The 21,922-nt window shown below is 35.4% G+C and overlaps 1 protein-coding gene across 3 annotated transcripts in view; it reads right to left on the minus strand.

The window, feature by feature from the left end:
• Window positions 1-21,922, minus strand: part of LOC149477548 (protein 4.1 homolog) — a 78,234-nt gene that overhangs the window by 13,474 nt on the left and 42,838 nt on the right. For 2 of the 3 annotated variants that reach the window (XM_089710906.1, XM_089710904.1), the window contains exons 2-10: window positions 19,588-19,762; window positions 19,192-19,339; window positions 11,824-11,940; window positions 10,757-10,940; window positions 10,072-10,224; window positions 9,565-9,750; window positions 7,308-7,480; window positions 2,188-2,285; window positions 574-651 (exon numbers count right to left, since the gene is read on the minus strand). In XM_089710906.1, coding sequence (XP_089567032.1) covers window positions 574-651; window positions 2,188-2,285; window positions 7,308-7,480; window positions 9,565-9,750; window positions 10,072-10,224; window positions 10,757-10,940; window positions 11,824-11,940; window positions 19,192-19,339; window positions 19,588-19,740 — 1,290 coding nt within the window. In that variant the 5' untranslated portion in view covers window positions 19,741-19,762. The remainder of the gene's footprint in view (window positions 1-573; window positions 652-2,187; window positions 2,286-7,307; window positions 7,481-9,564; window positions 9,751-10,071; window positions 10,225-10,756; window positions 10,941-11,823; window positions 11,941-19,191; window positions 19,340-19,587; window positions 19,763-21,922) is intronic. The other variant, XM_089710905.1, reaches the window with a different exon arrangement.

Here is a 21,922-nt window from a genome sequence, read left to right on the forward strand (position 1 = left end):
AGTCTGGACTGGATACCGCTCGTGGATGCTCTAATCGTGTGCTTGCGTTTAGTTTGCGTTTAACGCTCATTACAACAGTCGAGATTTTGAAATTAAGTTTGATTTAATAGAATTTTTACATTTCATGATGTATCTACTACATACGATACTTTAAATATATTTCACATTATACTCAAAAGAATACATTTCATAAGGGAATAAGTACTATGTCACCACCAATAACAATACCGTAACCCTGACAAACGACGTCTTCAATAAAAACAGTTACTCAAGTGGGTAGTTTCAAAATAAAAAAGCGGGTAGTTACGAAAACCCGCGTTAGAATTTTCCACCCTCACTCGTTACTCCTAAATAAAAAAAGACGTGTGGCACTCGGGGACTGCCGCGGTAAAGCTATTGCATGCTATGCCTTCAAGCCACACCTCCGTGCCCGTCGTAATGGGGAGCGTGAGGTTTTTTCGTTACGGAATTTCTGGATTCGGTCCCCGCGCTCAAGGCCCGCGATAGAAGCTATGCAATAGCTATAAAACAAGAAACGCAAGCACACAGAGCGTCCACGGGCGGTGTGTGCACCTTGTGCTCGGCGAGGTACTCCCCCTCGAGCGAGCTGGCGGACGACGCGCTCGCCGCGCCGCCCGACCGCCGCCGCAGCTGCGTCCAGTACGACGTTATTTTACGTGTGTAATGCTCGATGCCCGGGTATTATTTCAACAAGACTTTTTGATGGTGTTTTGTATTTTAAGAATAAAAAAGTAAAAAAAAAGTGAAGTCCCATGTCCCCTAGTGGGGTAAGGGGCAGATGCATTATACATCTGTTTCACTGATCGATTTTCTTTAGGGACAAGTAGGTGATCAGCCTTCTGTGTCCTGCCAGACCGAGACATTTTTTTTTCTTCGTTTCCACCGGGAATCGAACCCAGGACCCCTCAGCTCTACGCTCAAGCGTCAACCACTGTACCAAGGAGGCAGTTAAGAGTCATTAGAGACATGGCTAATTTCTTATAAATGTATATAGTACTAGCTTTCCGCCCGCGGCTTCGCCCGCGTTTTCAAAGAAAAACCCGTTCCCGTAGGATTTCCGGGATAAAACCTATCCTATGTCCTTTCTCGGGTATCAAAATATCTCTATACCAAATTTCATGCAAATTGGTTCAGTAGTTAAGGCGTGATTGAGTAACAGACAGACAGACAGAGTTACTTTCGCATTTATAATATTAGTATGGATTAAATCAGACTAATGTATTATAGAATTGATTTCGTGTGTTATTTTAGTGAAAAAAAAAAACAATTCTTTAGAACTATTTATATATTCTTGTATTTATTGTACAAATAGTTCTGAGCGTACTTCTTTAAAACTATAGGTATTTACTGTACACAAAATAAATCTTCGAGTGTAAAGCCTGATCGCAAGTTTATGTTTTCTTGATAAAATTCTACAAAAGCTACATATTATATTTTAATGTACTGTCCATAATACCCGGGCATTTTATATTATCTTGTTATTGATGACAGGCATTAGTTGACGCATTGCGTTAAAAAAATCAATTAAGATTTCACAGAAAATTGTTATTTTGAAAACATGGCAGTTAATCTTAAAATATTTTTCAATAAAATAATAGTTGAAAATTTTACCTAAATTTTATTCAAACTGTTTTAAAATAAATATAAGACGTATCAACACGCCAACTCTTTTATTAGTTTCAAAAATTGAACCCTTTTAATGTATAATGACCAAAAAATGTCAACAGAATGAAAAGGTTTGATTAAATATGAGTAAGATGACAAACATGCAAACTCTATTTTAGTTGTTAATTAATTATTAAAATTTACTATTGTGTAGTACTAGCATATTCAAAATAATGTTTGGTTTTGTAACTACGTTTTATTTATTTATTAAACAATGAGCAAGAATCCTAAATTAATTGCGCATGTGAAACTAAACTACATTAATGAGAAATAAATAACAAAGAAAAATTTACTTTACACCAATGAATAAAAAATCCGACATCATCCCAATTAAAAATAAAAAAAAATCATCATAGTACTTTAGAATTAACTTCATACAAAATATTAAAAAAACAACCGTCATTAAAACCTACCCAACAAAAAATCACATCCGCAACATTAATCGATTTGAAAAAAAGTCAAAAAATCCTAAAAAAATGTCAAAAAATATTGCCCCATTACCTTATCCTTAATAGTCGGTCTCGGGGCAGGCTGCGGGGGCATCGTGTGCCTCTTCGCTGCATCTGGGGGCATGTCATCTTTGTCGCCTGATGATAGCGCTGAAATTTACCGAAAAATGTATGAATATAGTGTATAATAGTACATTTTTATGGTAAAACATAGCATTTAAATATTATATCCGAAAAAATATTACGATAAATTAAGTTTTTCGTTACTCCAGTGAGAAATAAAACATATTCTCTATAATTTTATACTCCTGAAATTGATAAATACTCAGGTGATAAAACGAGGTTATTCATTTTAACAAGTCAACACATTATGCAATAAACATAATATACAAATTAAATATTAACGACTATAAAATAGCTACATTGGTGTTAATTGATACACACATTAATAGAATAGAGAAACCTTTAAATGACTCATGTGTACTCGTAATAAATATGCATCACTCAACTACATAAATAACCAATGATCAAAGAAATGTTAATAATATTTAAGTAGACATTGGCAATCAATTGATGTATAATCACTTTGACACGAATTCTCTCAGAGAAGACCTTAAATTAGGCACAAATATGTGTTAAGTAGAGAGTACAAGCTTTGTTTTTTAAATAATCACCATGAAAATTCTACCCTTGTCACAGTTATTATAACTTTAACGAAATTTTCTATGATACAAGTTTCAGACCGCTACTTTTCTCCTAAATAAAAAATAGCTCTTTGTGGACACCACCTATCTCTACATAATATGTATATGAATTTCTACCAAAATCTTTTACAATTTTTTGTTTCAAAACAACATCACGTCCAAACAAACTTGAGAATTTATAATATCGGTGTGATGTACATCTGGTGTACGTTATTTATTTACATGTAATTCCGCGAATTTCCGGCAAAATGCTTGTTTACATTATTGAACGTTTTCGCCAAAAAACTCTGCGTGGATTGAGTAATAAATCAATTTAATGCACTATACTACACAATACTATTTATAACTAAACCTAATGTGACTGAAAATTTGTTTATTTGTTTTTTATTTCTTCTCGTTCTTATGTGTTTTTCATTTTTCCGTAACTAGTTTTTCACGTTACCGCGTGATATCACCACACAAATTTCCACCCCCAATTTTAACTCTTTGAAATAACAATTTAAAAGAAAATTAATAAATTTTCACCACTAAAAGCCTATATCAATCTCCATAGTGCACTATATATATATACCCATCAAACCGTTCACCTATTCAGGTGTAACACCAAAACAAACACACAAACAAAACTCACAAGTGCACGCCGGGTTCCAACAATCGTCGAACACCATTATCACGTTTACAAATAAATACAAACAATATTAAATATAGAACGCTAAATAATATTAAATATTCAACGAGAAACACGTCTACTCATCACGGCTGCCGCCTCTCCACTGAATAAGTACACAGTTCTGACGTAATCGTAAATAAAACTAAAATAACTACTACTTCATTATTCTTATACTGATGCTAGGCAGTAGGCTAATTTTTGCGAACTGCATTCAAGATTAGGCGAATTTGTATGCGTGGGAATAAGGCTGGTGACACACTGGGCGGAAAAATAAAAAGGTATCATAGATATTTAAATACGTATGAATGGGTGATTGTTTGTCAGGTGTAAAAAATAGCGATTCTGTCAGTTTATGATGACTGATAAAGTGCGTGATGCGTTCCTATTTTAGCACATCTCCTGAGCGGTTCCCACTAAAACTGAAGTCTAAGTGGAAATTGTAAAAATTAGATTAAGAAGCCCTATTGTAAAAAGATTAAGAATCTATCCTAATTCACAAATTATCATTATAGTTTTGCGGAATTTATTTATTTATTTAGCACACATAATTAAAAAATATGGCAAGAACCTTTAATAAAGAACTAAATTATTTATATAACTTTTGTAGAAGGCACTATGTGAAAAATCTCAGAATACTTAATTATTATTATCAGTCCCACCGAAATTAAAAATTAAACAAATACCAATTAGATGTTTTTGTTACTATCTTATCATCATTTAAAATTAAAAAATATCCTTCATATAACCTCAAATCATTATTCTCACAATACATTTACAAAAAACGAATTTCCCAAAAGGTGAGTCACCTTACCTATGAGCTAATATCACGAGATGAAATAAAAAGTGATCTCACGTGCTGACAGCATCCGATGCAGTCTGGCAGAGTGACAAAGTGACCGAGAGGTTAATTAGTTGATATCTTAGTATTTACTCTATTTATATGTGTACTTTCTTGTATGTATTTATGCACTTTTTATCTTTTTAGTAATTTTTTCCTTCAAGTTTGCCTGGAAGAAATCGCTTCATAAGGCCGCCAAATTGTACATTATTTAAAATTTTGTCTGTTGTAAATTTTAAACGTGATTCTCTCCATTACAACACGCGCTGTAAAGTAATTGAAACGTGAGGATGAATAATATAACCAATAAATCGCATTTTAAAATTACGTTAAAAAATTTAATTTAGGGCTGATTTTTCAATCCTTGGTTAAAACTTATTCGTCGAATAATGTATAAAACTACCATTTTAAAAACGTATTCTAATTGCCCGTATTTGACAGTTTACGTGGCATTTTAATATTATCGTGTAATACTTTATTGGACGGATAAGTTTTATCCAAGCATTGAAAAATCGGCCCTTAACATAATATGTTTAAACTTGAAGCATTTGTTTTTGTACGCAAAGAAATATAATTCAAAGTGATCTCAAATGCTATGACAGCATCCGATGCAGTCTGGCAGCGTGACAAAGTGTCGCGAAATGTGACCAAGGTCGTGATGTGACCGAGGGGTTAATTAGACATCTTGTTTATTGGTATAGTTTACTGTGGGTTAATATTACGATATAGGTCAATATTATAAGTAAATAAGTGTGATTGAATGTGAGTCAAGTATTTGTTATTGATACAAATTAAAGTGTTGGAATTTCGTTAATTGTAAACATATTATACAGGGTGTACCAAAAAGTAGTGATGAACGGAAGCTGAGAGGTAGAGGACCTAGAGGGCTATCCGAATCACCCCCATGTATGTTATGCGATTTTTCGTATTTTCGGAGTTATTACGTTTTTTTCAATTTTTCACCTATCGCCGAGTACGATGATATTTTCACTCATGCTGACGTCAATGATTGCGGAAGATGCTTGATTTTTTTTTGTGTGCTAAGCTGAAAGATAGGCCAATTTAATATGGTAACATTTACTATCGTTAGATCTTTGAATGGAATAAAAAAAAGAATTAAATGGCAAGAAAGATAAAATTACCCAGTATGTTCACCACTTCAAGGGCCCGTAAAAAAATAAAATCACATAAAAAAAGTATTCCGTTTGACTTTTAAAAACTTGCTCTATCTATCAGATAGCTACCCTAAAAATTTCATTTAATTATTGAGAAGGCTTCAATCGAAAAATTTAAATCTAAATGTGGTAAGTGAAAAAATTGAATTAACATGATGATCATTAAAACCAATAAATAGGTGTTTAATTACCAGAAATTTTTAAAATAACCCCGCTGTTGCTCAATGCAAGTGCGACATCACCGTAAAAAGTTGTCTTTTAAATGTCTGAATACCCTTTTATCATTTTTAATGGTTTCTTCTGCTACTATGAATTTCCGGGTTATTTCGTCCAAATTGTGGCAGTCTCTCGTCTTTGTAGTATCCCCACGGAAAAAAATCAATAGGGTTTAGGTCGAGGGACCGTGGAGGCCAGGCTTTAAGGCAGGCGTCACCGGCGCATGCGCAGGCTGCAACGACCAATCCATCTTTCAGGGTATCTTTGCCCTTTAGCCTGGCCTGCACGGTCCCCGGACATAAACCCTATTGATTTTTTTCCGTGGGGATACTACAAAGACGAGAGACTGCCACAATTTGGACGAAATAACCCGGAAATTCATAGTAGCAGAAGAAACCATTAAAAATGATAAAAGGGTATTCAGACATTTAAAAGACAACTTTTTACGGTGATGTCGCACTTGCATTGAGCAACAGCGGGGTTATTTTAAAAATTTCTGGTAATTAAACACCTATTTATTGGTTTTAATGATCATCATGTTAATTCAATTTTTGCACTTACCACATTTAGATTTAAATTTTTCGATTGAAGCCTTCTCAATAATTAAATGAAATTTTCAGGGTAGCTATCTGATAGATAGAGCAAGTTTTTAAAAGTCAAACGGAAAACTTTTTTTATGTGATTTTATTTTTTTACGGGCCCTTGAAGTGGTGAACATACTGGGTAATTTTATCTTTCTTGCCATTTAATTCTTTTTTTTATTCCATTCAAAGATCTAACGTTAGTAAATGTTACCATACTGAATTGGCCTATCTTTCAGCTTAGCACACAAAAAAAAATCAACAATCTTCCGCAATCATTGACGTCAGCATGAGTGAAAATATCATCGTACTCGGCGATAGGTGAAAAATTGAAAAAAAACGTCATAACTCCGAAAATACGAAAAATCGCATAACATACATGGGGGTGATTCGGATAGCCCTCTAGGTCCTCTACCTCTCAGCTTCCGTTCATCACTACTTTTTGGTACACCCTGTATATCAATGTCGTAAACAGCTGGCTAGTGGCTACGGTATACATTTTATAATTTACACTTATATGGATTATTCTGTTAAAATTGTCATTTATTTGAAATTGCTACGTATCATCGTTCCATACGTTATAATTGAATTCGAGCGATAAAATGTGCGGCGGCGCCCGTAGAACGGCACATAGACAGCATAGGCACGCATATAGAGCAGTTGGTAGAGCTATTGATATGTAGAGCGCCATATAGTCATGTCTAGAGCAATAGATAGAGCTACTGACATGTAGAGCTGCAGCTTGCACGACTCGTGCATCGGCAGGTAGAGCACTAGGTAGAGCCTCATGTAGAGCTACACGTAGAGCCACACGTAGAGCCACACGTAGAGCCACACGTAGAGCCACACGTAGAGCCACATGTAGAGCTATACGTAGAGCCACACGTAGAGCCACATGTAGAGCCACATCTAGAGCCACATGTAGAGCTACACGTAGAGTCACATGAAGCGGAACCGGAGCCCCACGCAGAGCTACAGCTACACTCACCGAGCGCGCTGCGCGAGGACAGGCGGCGCGAGGAGAGCGCGCGCGGGAAGGCGGGCGGCGGGCGCGACGGCAGCGCCGAGCGGGACTCGTAGTGCGTGCGCCCGCTGTAGCGGAACCGCGAGCCCAGCCGCGGGAACAGCGTGCCGCGCGCCGCCGGCACAGGGGACGTCAGCCTGCAACACGCACACTCACATTGTGTATCTAACGCACACACGCGCGCACACACTCACACGCACTCATTCGTAGAGACTCATGCACATGCACACGCATACGCATTCGCACACGCACATACGCACGCAAGTACGAACGCTACTAATTCGCCCATTCACACAGACTCACACAAACTCGTGCACGCACACACACACACACACACACACGTATGCGCACGCGCATATGTACCACGTATAAAGCTGCGGTACAGCGCTCTCTTGTATTTGATTTAATGCAAATACTTTACATTTAGGAATAGAAATTTAAAACTAAACGGACGGAATAGCAAGGCGTCGTCACGAAAAAACTGCGTTTGTGACTAAGGACCGATTTTTCAATGCTTTGATAAAACTTATCCGGCCAATAATTAAAATATTATCGAATAGTATTACACGATAATATTAAAATGTCACGTAAACTGTCAAATACGGACAATTAGAATCCATACTAATACTAATATTATATACGTGAGGAAAATTTCTCTTTGCCACAAAATTATGTAGATAAGGAAAAATTGTATGTCAGGAAAATGTTTATAAGCCAGGAAAATTTCTATACGTCAGGAAAATTTCTCTTTGCCACAAAAATTTCTATAAGTCAGGAAAAATCCATAAGTCGGGAAAATTTCGCTAAGACAGGAGAATTTCTATACGTCAGGAAAATTTGTATAAGTCAGGAAAAATTACATACGCTAAGAAAATTTCTTTACGTCAGGAAAAATTCTATAAGCCAGGAAAATTTCTATACTTACGTGAGGAAAATTTCTCTTTGCCGCAAAAATTTATATAAGTAAGGAAAAATCCATAAGTCGGGAAAATTTCGCTAAGACAGGAGAATTTCTATACGTCAGGAAAATTTCTCTTTGTGGGGAAAATTTCTATGTCAGGAAAATTTCGATAAGTCAATAAAAAATAATATTATAGATAAATTATGATAAAATACGTATTTAAGGCGATAGAAACGATTCAACTATAAATTTATATTTAAACATGGTATGCAATTATGCATCATCACTACATAGTATAAAACAAAGTCGCTTTCTCTGTCCCTATGTCCCTTTGTACGCTTAAATCTTTGAAACTACGCAACGGATTTTGATGCGGTTTTTTTTAATAGATAGAGTAATTCAAGAGGAAGGTTTATAACATCTATTAAATAGTGGAGAAGTACTGTTATTTTTGAGGTTTCTAATGTGATGTCGTAAAAAATTACATTTTTTCCGCTTACATTGCAAACGCAGGCTGAACCCTACGAGTTTTATCAAAATAATGTACTAAGTATTGTACACATTGAAAAGGTCTACAGAAAAGTCCGTGATGGTATATGTCTATCTCTTATGGATAACCCACAATAACTTTTTTTTGTCATTTACTTTTTACGACAAATAATGGCAAATTTTCGAAGCGATTTTAACCAATACAGCATTAATCCTTAACCAATTAAATACCTTTAATACATTTTTCATTTAATATAGATCTATATGGCCCTTTACACTATATGATTTAAGTGAATATTTTCGAAGATATTACAGATTTAAAAATTGCGGGACGTAGCGTTTGCGGCGGTACCGGCCGGCCGCCCGGCTATATGTACCCGTGCGAAGCCGGAGCGGGCCGCTATGTTTTTATATACAACTTTCACAGTTTTTCTGTAGTGTATTCAGTATCAGCATTGCACCCGTGCGAAGCCGGGGGGAATCGCTAGTACGTTTATAAAATGGTAATTTTATACATTATTCGACGAATAAGTTTTAACCAAAGATTGAAAAATCAGCCCTAATAATAATATAATGACACTTGATAAATTCAAATACATTTGGTACCAAAACAAAAATAGAGCAAAGTACACAAAAAAAAAGAAATATAAAAAAAGACGGGTTGCACTCCGGGAGTGCCGGCAGAAGTGAAAACTTGATTATTAACGTTCAGCATGTTTGATATCCATCCGTCTTACGCTTTTTCGATCAGGCCACGTGTCCTGACGCGAGTTTAAGATTTTATCAACGCCGCTAAAGAAGTTTTCACTTCAAAAATTAACTTGCACTCACCTAAAGAACGTATGATGCTCCACGCACGCCTTCCACAGCTTCTTAGCCGCGCGATGGTTGGCGAGCTTGAAGCCGACCGTCGACTCGAACTGCTCGAACTCGCCCGGACGCAGCTTCACGTAGAAGTTGTGACGCTTGTAGCTTATTTTGAGTATTTTCGGCCACGCGAAGCGGTTTATGCGCAGTCTGTGGACAGATAATGTAAGTTAGTTATGGTTTCATACCTTTAAATTCGAAACAAACTAGACAGCTGAATGTAGATATAGAAGGTGATTCTGACCAATTAAATGTGGTGTTCACTAAATTGCACAGTGAATATAACGATTATTAAAAGATCTGAAATGTTAATTAATTATGAGCTAATTTCAATTCACAAACCGTGAACTGAACAAATAAATACTTTAAAAAAATTGGTTCCCAAAAAATGTAATAAAAGATACTTATTATATGCTTATTTTTTTTTTGTACTTATCTATATCTTACCAAAAAAAACAAATAAATACTAACTTATCCCGATGCACGAGCAGTCCAGAGGAACACACTCCGAGGGTAATGTCCACATTCTCCGAGTCCTTAGCGGGGTGCAGGTCGACCCCGTACATTGCGAGTTTCTTCGCGTTTTCCAAGTAATTTGCCTCTGCTTCTGCTGGTGTTTGCCCCCTGTTTCATATTTATAAATTATAAGTATTTTGTGTATGTTATGTTATTTAATTCGTGTAATTGTGGGTATCTTTTAATTTAACAAGTCAATCAAAAAGTATAAAATCTATACCAATCCAGGTATCTATATTCATATTAAAAAAAGCATTACTCCACTAACACTGTCGTACATTAATTCTAAAACATACATAAATCGACAGATAAATTTATTTCATTTCATTTCCACTCCAACGACAGCACTAAATGAAACTGGAGTGCCCGTAGCGCTATTTACATTGCAATTTGCTACACACCTAACGGCGGCACTAACTCACACTATTCCCCAACGGCAGCACAATGCCGAACTACATCCCGACGGCGGCACTACCTTCAACTTAAGCGCCAGTAGCGCAACTCGCATTATGGTTTGCTGCACACCTAACGGCAGCACAAACTTGCTCTCAGTCCCTGCGGCGGCACTAACATACGCCTTTGGTTAACTCCGCGCTTTAGGCTGCCAGCTCTAGGTACCCTAGTTACACTAGGCACCCACCTGTGCGTCTTGTACAGCTCGAGCACCTTCTCCTCCAGGTCGGGCGTGCAGCTGGCGGGCGGCGCCAGGCGCAGCTGCGCGCACGGCGTCGAACCCGCACTAGAGCCGTCCCAGTCGCCGAGTTCCGACTGGAGCAGGTAGCTGGCTAGCAGCGCGTGTGTTACGGCCGAGCAGGGGAGGCGACCTGACACATTGAGGTATTATTATAGAGAGGACACCACGAACAAAATCTGTGCGACAAGCGCGGCGGGGCGGGGCGGCTAGTGAGTCATACAATTTGCCTATTACATATTACTTATAAATTAAAACCAATCAATGTAACAAATAAATATTGTTTATCTTATTAAAAAATAGGAATAAACTTATCAATTAAAACCAATCAATGTAACAAAAAAAATGGGTTAAGACGATTGACTCTAACTCGTGTTAGAAAAAGTGTAGTAGCGATGGCCTCTCTAGTACGTAGTACATAGTAACTCAATGACCTGACACATGGACAGAGTTTTATACCTTGGCAAAAAAACAGATAATAATTATATACTACCAGCTGTCACCTGTCCATAAATCTGACCGTGGAAAAAACAGTGAATAAAATTTTTACGTAGTATTGTAGTAAATTAAGAATTGATATTCAAATAATTTATTGCATGCCGATACATTTTTACATATAAACCTTATGCAGGTATTGCAATACAATTATATTATTTTAAAATTACATCATAATATAATCATATACATTTAAATTTTCCAATAAGCATTGAATTTGAATTTGAATTAATGTTTCCGTAACCGTGTCCGTTATAATCTTTGAATAATCTGCTAAAGTCACAGGAAAACACAGGAATTCACTTTTTTTCTTGTCACGACTGACACACGCTCTTAAAAATAAATAATATAATAAAAAAATCTTTATTGACATGATAATACAGGTAAAAGTTATGAACCCTTCGGCTCCTGAACTAATTTAATACTGTGTTGTTAAAATCGAAATTACATTCAATATATAACTACCCTTAAAAACATTACATACAAATAAACCCAACTCAACCCAGTCTCCCCCCACTCACCATCGAGTAGATCCTTCCTCACGGCTAGCACGAGCTGGTACCTGGTGAGTTCCTCCTGAAGCTGCGCCGGCTCCGGCGGGTAGAACTTCACCGCGAAACGCACGTACCACGGCTCGTCTGGTATACATTATTGATGGTAGATTGTTAGATTGTTAACGGTAATATAATATACGGATGGTAAAACATTAAAAAAATAAAGAGATTTTGAAATTTCGTTAAGGTGACTAACGCCATCGGATGCGAAATAAAACAAACCATGTATCCAATAAATAAAATTATTAAATTACTTTAAATAAATGTTTCTATTTTTTTGCAATTAAATTCATATTTACAATAAGTCGGTCATTATAATTATTTATAAGCAGAACGATCGAAACCATACACTGTGAAAAAGCAATTTTAATTATCATCAACGTCGCTCGGCGCCAGCCGTGTGAGCTGTACGTGTTGTTTACGCGCAGGCGCTTAACGTCGTATAAAAATGTCTGACAATGCGTGTGCGATCGAACCATGCGGTAGTGTGTTTAACGAAGAATCGGGTGGCGAACTATTTGGTTTACACCCTATGTCTGCGGTTATGTCTTCGGACGAATCAATACATCGTAAACGGGTGAGAGATTATAGTGATTTAGACAATGATGATTTCATTGAGGTAAATAGAAAATCGAAGCGGTTAATTAAGAAGCAGTCGAAAAGAAATGCAGTAAACGACATTCAGGTAACGAACAATAGTTCGATTCACTCTCAATGTTCGGATATAATATATGAGGTAACTTTGACGTCAAAAGATCAACTTCCTAAACAAATCGCTTTCGCAAAACTGTTAAGGGACTTGAACATTAAGAATATAGTAAGAATTAAATTTAAAAGTAATTATAAAGTATCGATTGCTTTTGGAGATAAAGAGAATGCTGACCTTTTAATACAATGCGAAGAATTAATTAAGAGAGATTGGAGATGTTATAGAACTGATGAGCTGAAATTTTGTTATGGCATAGTGAGGCAAGTAGATTTAGACACAAGTATAGAAGAGTTAAAAGAAATTTTTGTATGTGAGAGTGAGATAGTGTCTTTGCGGCGTTTACGTCGTCAAAATAGTGAAGGAATATGGGTTGACAGTGAAACTATTCGAATTTGTTTTAAGAGTACCGCTATACCGCCTTATGTTTCTGCATACGGTTGTCGTTTTATAGTGGAACCGTATACATTTCCAGTCTCGCAGTGCGCGAATTGCTGGCGCTTTAGTCATATTAAAAAATTCTGTCCACATAAAAAAAGAGTGTGCCCTAAGTGTGGTCTTAACCACGAGAATTGTGACACAAAATTTTTCAAATGTGTAAATTGTGGCGGTCCACATATGGCGATTGAAAGAAGTATATGTCCAGAATTTAAAAAAGAAAAAGAGATAAGATGTATAATGAGCGTGGAGAACTGTTCATATAAAAAAGCATTGATGGTGTATACAGAGAAGATGAAAACAGGTTCTTTAGGAAGTCAGGATACAATAGTGGAGAATACAAGTATAAATATACCGAATGATATGAGCGTCGATAGGAATGTTGAAACTTACAGTGGAGCGGTATTAAACCAGAATAAAAAACATATAGATAAGGAATACACTAACGATCATCAATTTTTAAATAAGGAGTCAGAGAACATTTCAGTGAAAGAGGGACAAGAAGTTAAAAAAAAAATGAAAAATAAACCCAGGAAAAAACGTGATGATAGAGAGAAAACTGCAGATCAGGAAATAAGTGAGTGTAATGGAGAAGATTATGAAACCAGAGAGAAGCATAACTTTAGTTTTATTAGGTTACTTAATAGATTAAGAGACATTATTTTATCAAGAAAAATGCTGAGCGAGAAATTCACGGACGTGTTAAGCGTAATGTTTGAGGAGTGCTACCCATTGGTAGCGGATTTATTTAGAAGAGGAGAATTCTTCTCTAATCTTCTATCTATTTTCGGTCATGGATAGCGTTCCTGTTAAGCAGCGCTTCATTAACATAGTCCAGTGGAATTCGCAAAGCATCAAACCAAAATTGTTAGAGTTAGAATGTTTGTTGATACAGAATAAGATACATATAGCCATCTTAAGCGAGACTTGGTTGAATGAGGAAATAAATATAAATATGACTAATTATAATATGCATAGAAAGGATAGAATTGATTCATATGGGGGGGTTGCAATTTTAGTTCACAAATCAATCATAACTGAAGTAAATCATGTTTACATTAATAATCCTGGAATAGAAGCAGTAGCCTTAAAATTATTAAATTGTAAATTTATTCAAAATATAGTTTCCATTTATTGTCCGTCATCAGTTAGAACAACTCAATCAGATTGGGATGAACTTTTTTCTTTGTATAGACATAAAACGATAATAGCCGGAGACTTTAACGCGCATCATACAAATTGGTCTTCGAAAAGTGATGTCAGGGGTACTCAGGTGTTAGATGCTTCACTAGATAATGATTTTATTGCTATGAATACAGGAACCGCAACTAGAGTTAAATTAGTTAATAACCTTGTACAAGAGACTTCTCCGGATATTACATTTGTTACGTCTGATGTTATTGCAAATTTTACATGGGGTGTAATGAATGAAAATCTGGGTAGTGACCACATGATAATTAAAGTTTCTGTAAATTTTGAGGATGTTGGCCACTTTATTAAAAAGAGAAATTTTAAAAAAGCTAATTGGACAGATTTTTCTAGGGCTCTCGAACTCGCGTTACTAGAATATAGTATAGAATCTGAGAGTATTCAAGCTGCTTACGATAGATTTGTTGAAATTATAAATGAAGCTGCTGACAAACATATTCCATTTGTAAAAGTAAGCATTGACCCTGAGAATAAATTCAAGCCTAAGTCATACTGGAACCCATCTCTTTCTCATTTAGTTGCCCAACGTAGATTAGCTTTAGGCATATTTCGACGAAATCCAACTCCACATAATCTTACAATATTGGAAAGTAAAAATGAATTATTTAAATCTGAATTAAGAAAAGCTCGGTCTATTGACTGGCAGAAATTTTGCGATTCTATTAATGAAAATACTACGTTATCAGATAAGATTAAGAGTTAGAGGTGTGTCTCAAAAAGAAAGACACGTGCCCAGGAAATGATAGTATTACTTATTCTATGATATTTAATCTCCCGGAAATAGGTAAACGCCATCTGCTTAAAATTTTTAACGATATATTCGATACTGGCTATATTCCTAAACAATGGAGGGATATTAAAATTGTACCTATACCTAAGTTAAATTCAAATTTAAATAGCGAAGTCAAATTGAGGCCTATTTCCTTAATATCGTGCATATGTAAGATATTTCATAATATGATTGGTAAAAGATTAGAATGGTATGTGGAAAGAAATAGTATTTTGTCTGTTCATACAACAGGGTTTAGAAAATCGCGTTCTTATCTAGATTCAGTAGCTTGCCTTGTCTCGTCAATTCAGATTGGTCTTACTAAAAATATACCGACGTTAGCTTGTTTCATTGATGTAGAAGGGGCGTATAACAATGTTCTTACAGAAGCCGTAATTAAAAAATTAGACCTTTTAAATGTGGGTTATAAAATGTGCAATTATTTTTGGGAGTTTTTAAGTGAGAGACATCTACTAATTAATAATTCTGATTACTGTAATGATAATGGTAATAGTAGCTGTAGTAGTAGTAATCTTTTGGTTAGGTGGGCGTCTAACGGTTTGTGCCAAGGCGATCCAATATCTCCTCTTCTTTTTAATTTGGTTACTGCTGAGATTAGTAAAACCATTAGTGTAGGAATAGGTCAGTACGCTGATGATTTTGTGATATATTCGAGTAATCCCGTTATTAATAATAGCGTTCAGGACATTCAAAATGCATTAAATATTTTAGTATCCTTACTTCATGATATAGGTCTACAGGTATCGGTAGATAAAACAAATTTTTGCCTATTTAGCAGGGGACGAAGACAACATAATATTACTCTTAAAATCAATAATTTAGATTTAAAATATAATGAAAATATTAGATATTTGGGTGTTTGGCTGGATCGCTCTTTACGTTGGGGTAGGCACATAAATGAAATCTGCGGCAAAACTCAAAAATTCATCAATATATTGAAAGTCTTAGCTGGTAGCGGTTGGGGAGCTCATCCTAAGCACTTAAGAAGGCTATATATAAGTATCATTAGGAGTAGAATTGATTTCGGTAGCTTTTTATACGACAACAGTGCACAATGTCATGTTTCTAAACTTGATAAAATACAAAATCAAGCGTTAAGAATTATTGGTGGCTTTATTAAATCCACGCCAGTGCACGTAATGGAGAGTGAAATATGTATACCTCCGCTAGCTATACGTCGGAAATATTTAGCTTACAAATATTGTCTTAAAGCCAAATCTTTTTGTAATAATCCCGCTACTAGTCTTTTGGACAAGCTCGGTGCTCTTTGTACAAATAATTATTGGTCTAGAAAAAAGCAGCCACTGTTGGCGTTAACTTACATAGAAATTAAAGATGAGAGGCTTTTTACCTCTAACACTTTAGAATTGTTTCGGTTTAAAAATTGGGTCCCTGGAGCAAATATTAAAGAATATATATGTGATTACTTGGATTGTATACGGGATTCAAAAAAAAATTATAATTCATTGGTTTTAAAAAATGAAGTTGTTCGTGAAATTAATATTAAGTATAGTCATTGTTTTAAAATATTTACGGATGGATCAAAGGGCACCGGGCTGCCCTCCGGTTGTGCTTATATCGATGTTACTTCTAAAGTAGAAGATTGTTATAAAAATTCGTCGCCTGTTTGTATCATGACTTTGGAGTTGTTTGCTATATCAGCAGCTTTATCCCATATTCTAGATAATTATAAGGCACAGGATAGTGTAGTTATACTTAGTGATAGTAAAAGCGCTATACAACATTTATTGCACTGTTTAAATGGGACTTTTAGAGGCTATCCTATGGCATACGATATTATAAGTAAATTAATTAAGGCAATTGAAAATAATATAAATGTAAAACTGCAGTGGATACCTTCCCATATTGGCTTAGCAGGGAATGAGGAGGCTGATCGTTTGGCAAAGGCAGCAATCAGTGACGGTTCGGAAATTTATATTCTTCCGAATCACTATGAACTTTTACCTAAATTTAAATTTTTATGTTTGGAGCAGTGGCGCGAGTATTTTGATGTCCGTTCAAAAACAAAGGGTATTTGGTACAAAATTATGCAAAGTCAGCCTCATCGTTCTCCTTGGTTTGTTGGAAATATACCGCGCAATATTGTTGTGTTGGCACATAGATTGCGTTCCGGGCACATGCCATTAAGAGCTTTTGCACATATGATGGGTAAAATAGAGTCTCCTTTGTGTATAATTTGTGGAAAGACCGAGGACGTGCATCATGTGCTTGTGGAGTGTGTCCGGAATGAGACGAAACGTGTGGAATTATTTCAAAAGCTAGATGCTTCGCGGGCCAATATGGGAATTTTTTATAGCTCGTTATCCAACCCTTGCTCGGAGGAGGCAGGGTTGGTGTATGGCATGGTGGGAGATTTTCTTTCAACGTATAGCGCTGGCTCCTAGGCGTTCTCATTGTTATTTAGATATATATTATGTTTATTAATTTGTGTTTAGTTTGTAAGTTGATTGTTACAATGGGGCTGCCATGAACATTCGTTCAAAAGCCTTGAATAAATGATTTAAAAAAAAAAAAAAATTATCATCAAGAACGGCAGCATAGATAAGTGCTTATGGTGTTTCTATAAGCATCTTAAAGATTTGAATCTATTCGTATTTCATCAATACATCGACAGCATTAACTTAGAATATGTTATAAAAGCAGATTCAAATTTAAGGGGGCGCATAAAGCAAAATAACCAATCTTCTATTACATGATACGTGTAATATGCAAGACCAAATCTAAAAAATAAAATATATATCAAACTAGATGATAAGTTCAACGATTCTGTTTAATCAAAAACATAAAATATTAAAATTTACTCGATAAAAAAAAATCACCAAGTTAGCTCTAATTTTCACACTTTTACGTTTTCTACTTGACATGGTAATACTTATTATGATTTTTTTTTCATAAACAATTATATTAAAACATTTGCAAGATATTTGTCAGAGCATTTTGTGTAATTACTTTTAGTTTTGGTTTTATCTGCGATAAACCACTTTTATCGTGACAAAATCAAACGTTTATCTCGAGAAGAAAAGAGCGCCAAAAGTGGTTTATCGCAGATAAAACGAAAACTAAAAGTAATTACACAAAATGCTCTGACAAATATCTTGCAAATGTTTTAATATAATTGTTTATGAAAAAAAAAATCATAATAAGTATTACCATGTCAAGTAGAAAACGTAAAAGCACAGTATTACAATATTATTTCCTACAGTAAGGAATCGCCTTTGATGTCGCGCGATGCCGCCGCCAGCGTAGGTACTTACGCTGCCACACGAAAATACGCTAGGGTTGCAACAAATGGGAAATAAAGATGAAATCATTTATTCATATTATGTACATTCAAAATAATTGCGATTATTAAATCTGATGTAATTATTTGTTCATAAATATATAATTACAGATATTGCACTGCTAAATATTATTTACGTGGACAATTTATTTTTGGATGTTCTTAATTGTATATTTTACCATTTAACTAAGTAATGCATTCGCATTGGGATGTACAATCTGATTAGAAAATAATGAGGACAACATATACATAGCTTTGATTTTAATTCAACAGATACAATTAATACAATCTTTCTGAAATATTGTTTCCTTCTGGGATTTCAATGTAGATTTACATCCGTAAACGGAACAGTTTTTGCGCGTCATAATAGAATATGTAAATACCTATGTATAATAAAATTATTACACAAAAAATACGACTGCGTCGTCCTTTCGCGATAGTTAATGCAAACTCAGCGTGATTGCATTAAGCGGCCCGCGTCGCCCGACCCCCCGCCAGTTCCCCTCCGTTTCTCTGCACAAGTACATTCGTCGCCATACTGTAGGATGGTAATACTGTGGTAAAAGTGTGAAAATTAGAGCTAACTTGGTGATTTTTTTTTATCGAGTAAATTTTAATATTTTATGTTTTTGATTAAACATAATCGTTGAACATATCATCTAGTTTGATATATATTTATTTTTTAGATTTGGTCTTGCATATTACACGTATCATCTAATAGAAGATTGGTTATTTTGCTTTATGCGCCCCCTTAACTGCAACGCACCGGCAGCATTAACTTGTACTATAGCACAACGGCGGCACTAACTACTTCAACACATGACGGCGGAACTACACTGTTGTCTCCAACGGCGGCACAACTTCAACTATGAAATCTGTTTATAAACATACGTTTTATCATCTTAGAGACGCGTTTCTCCGGGTCGATCCACGCCCTGGGGTCCCCTCGATCTTCGAACAGCAGCCCAAAGTAGTCCTTCTCTTCGAGATTCAGTTCGGCGCAAACTTTCTCCTGGAGCTCGTGCCCTCGAATTTTTCTCTGTAAAGTAAAAATTGTTTCGATTATATAATAAGTTTATACTTTTATAGATATATATGTTGTGCGTACCGTTTACAGAAATATTTTGTCTGAGTACTGATTTATTGTGTACGGACACAGACACGATTTTAGAAGTCGTGCCTAAAAAATGGAATTGAAAACTTTCCATCAATTAAATTGCAATAGTCAGTCAGTTAGTCATTCAGTCAGCCAGTCAGTCAGTCAGTCAGTCAGCCAGTCATACTCACATCCACATCCAGCGCCATCACGGAGCCGTCCAGCAGCTCCACGTTGACCCGCGCGAGGTTGCCGCGCCGCTTCGGCGACTCCTTGTCCTTCGGCTTCTTGTCATCCTTGCCATCCTTGGCGTCTTTGCCATCCTTCGCCACGCCCTCCGGCATTGTGCCGCTCTTCCTTCAACACCTGGAAAGATACAAAGTTAACGGTTAAAATAGGGATGACAATTTTACAATTAACCAACATTCTGAATTTTGGCTAAACTTGATTTCTTTAAACAGTCTTAAATATGACCAAGTATTGTTTGATAACGGTGAATAAACATTCCGAATTCAAATAACACATCGTTTTACCTCCCCAAATAAGATGCTGAGTATTTTTAATTCGACGTAACAAAGCTAGATGTAGGAATATTTAGGATAGTACAAGACCAAATGTAAGGAATATTAATAAAAAAAACTTGTACTGAATGTTTAGTTATGTCAAACCATCATAAAGGAATATAATATTATGTAAAAGATGACACGCACGACAAGTTAACCAATTTGGTTTTGAACAGGAAATCTGACAAAGGAAAGACATAAAGACAGGCATTTCCTGTATATTATCATTCTTTATCCTCATATATTAACGATAAAAAATAATAACAAAGTAGTGTTATGTATTCGAAAATTTGTTTGAAGAAATGAACATTTCAAGTTTATGAAAAGTCTGAAAGCGCAAAAATTATCCCTCTATTTATTTATGCAACTTTTAGACTATACGGCTACACTAATTTTAACAAAATTATCGATTTTCCTTTAAATAATTTGCAATGGTACATTTGCTATCCTAATTCCCAACCAAAGTAAATGTCTCACATCAACTCCCACATCTATATTCGCAAACATTAAAGTAATTATCAAAACAAGCATAGAAAATTATCATGTCATGAACGGTAAATAACCACTTTGTAAATAACGGTTTCAAATGTTGTGTCTAAACTTGTTAACAAGCAATTATTTAATTTGAGACGTTCAATTAAATACGTATACAGTATAATTTACGTATGTGGTTGAATATAAGTTAATAACGGTTTATAATTATTATAGACCTACTTAATTAATAATTCTACACCGAAATGACTTATGTAAAATTGTTACATTATAAATTTTCATAAAACACCCTTGATTTTATCGAAGTTCCGAAGAACGAAATTATCTGCAACTTTTAATGGTGATACAACGTTATCTTTCAATTACAATCAACATAACACCACTAGAACCGAAATATCATTGACCTAAACTATATTTCAAAATGATAAATACTCCAAATTTCCCCGTTAACGGTCATCATTAAATCTATACTAATCTATACTAATATTATAAAGCTGAAGAGTTTGTTTGTTTGTTTGTTTGAACGCGCTAATCTCGGGAACTACTGGTCCGATTTGAAAAATTCTTTCGGTGTTAGATAGCTCATTTATCGAGAAAGGCTATAGGCTATATATCATCACGCTACGACCAACAGGAGAGGAGCCACGGGGGTGAAACCGCGCGGAGCGGCTAGTAATGTAATAAACAACAAATCAACTACCGAACAGATATAATACAGAACAATTCACACATTCAAGCTCAGAATAACAAAATTCCAGTTCTCATATCTAACATCTATAAACATTGCAATTTAATGTACCTTTAATACACTCCAAGTCTCCAAGCAAAGTGTCGTACGTGACCGACAATAAATAAACCAATAAATTGATTACACACATTACATGAGCCATTGTGTTCCTATTTGGGACCATCACTCGAAAGAATATGAATGACAATAGGCTCTGTACGGCCTAATCTATTGTTAGCATGCTAGATGCTAATGTTCAATTATGCCTCTTCAGTTATTATAACATTTATCTTCTAATATATAAAATTCTCGTGTCTCAATGTTAGTTACCATACTCCTCCGAAACTGTTTGACCGATCTGAGAATCGGACAACATCTTTTTTTATGCACCTAAGATATCAAAGGTAAGGCAGAACAACGTTTGCTGCAGCTAGTAAGCTATAAAAATCTGAAGAGACGGAGATTTTACAACTTTTGTCAATTGCTGAATTAAACCATTCATAATGTAGGTAAGTAGAGAACATCTGGAATAAATATTACACAAAGGAATAAAACGAAATGTAATATGTTGGAATGGGAAAGTGATCCGTAGGGAATGATCTGAGTAAATAATATCCAGGACCAATATCCCGGGTAACACAAGTAATTCTATACGAAAAGGAAATTATAACACGAACCAGGAAATACAAAATATAATATATAGAGTGTATAAGCTATCGTTACAGGTAATTTCATAATTCGTGA

This window comes from Colias philodice, chromosome 25 (genome assembly GCF_061535455.1).
Source record: "Colias philodice isolate Cphi_HAF_F1 chromosome 25, ilColPhil1 Martin Lab GWU primary, whole genome shotgun sequence".
NCBI lineage: Eukaryota > Metazoa > Arthropoda > Insecta > Lepidoptera > Pieridae > Colias > Colias philodice.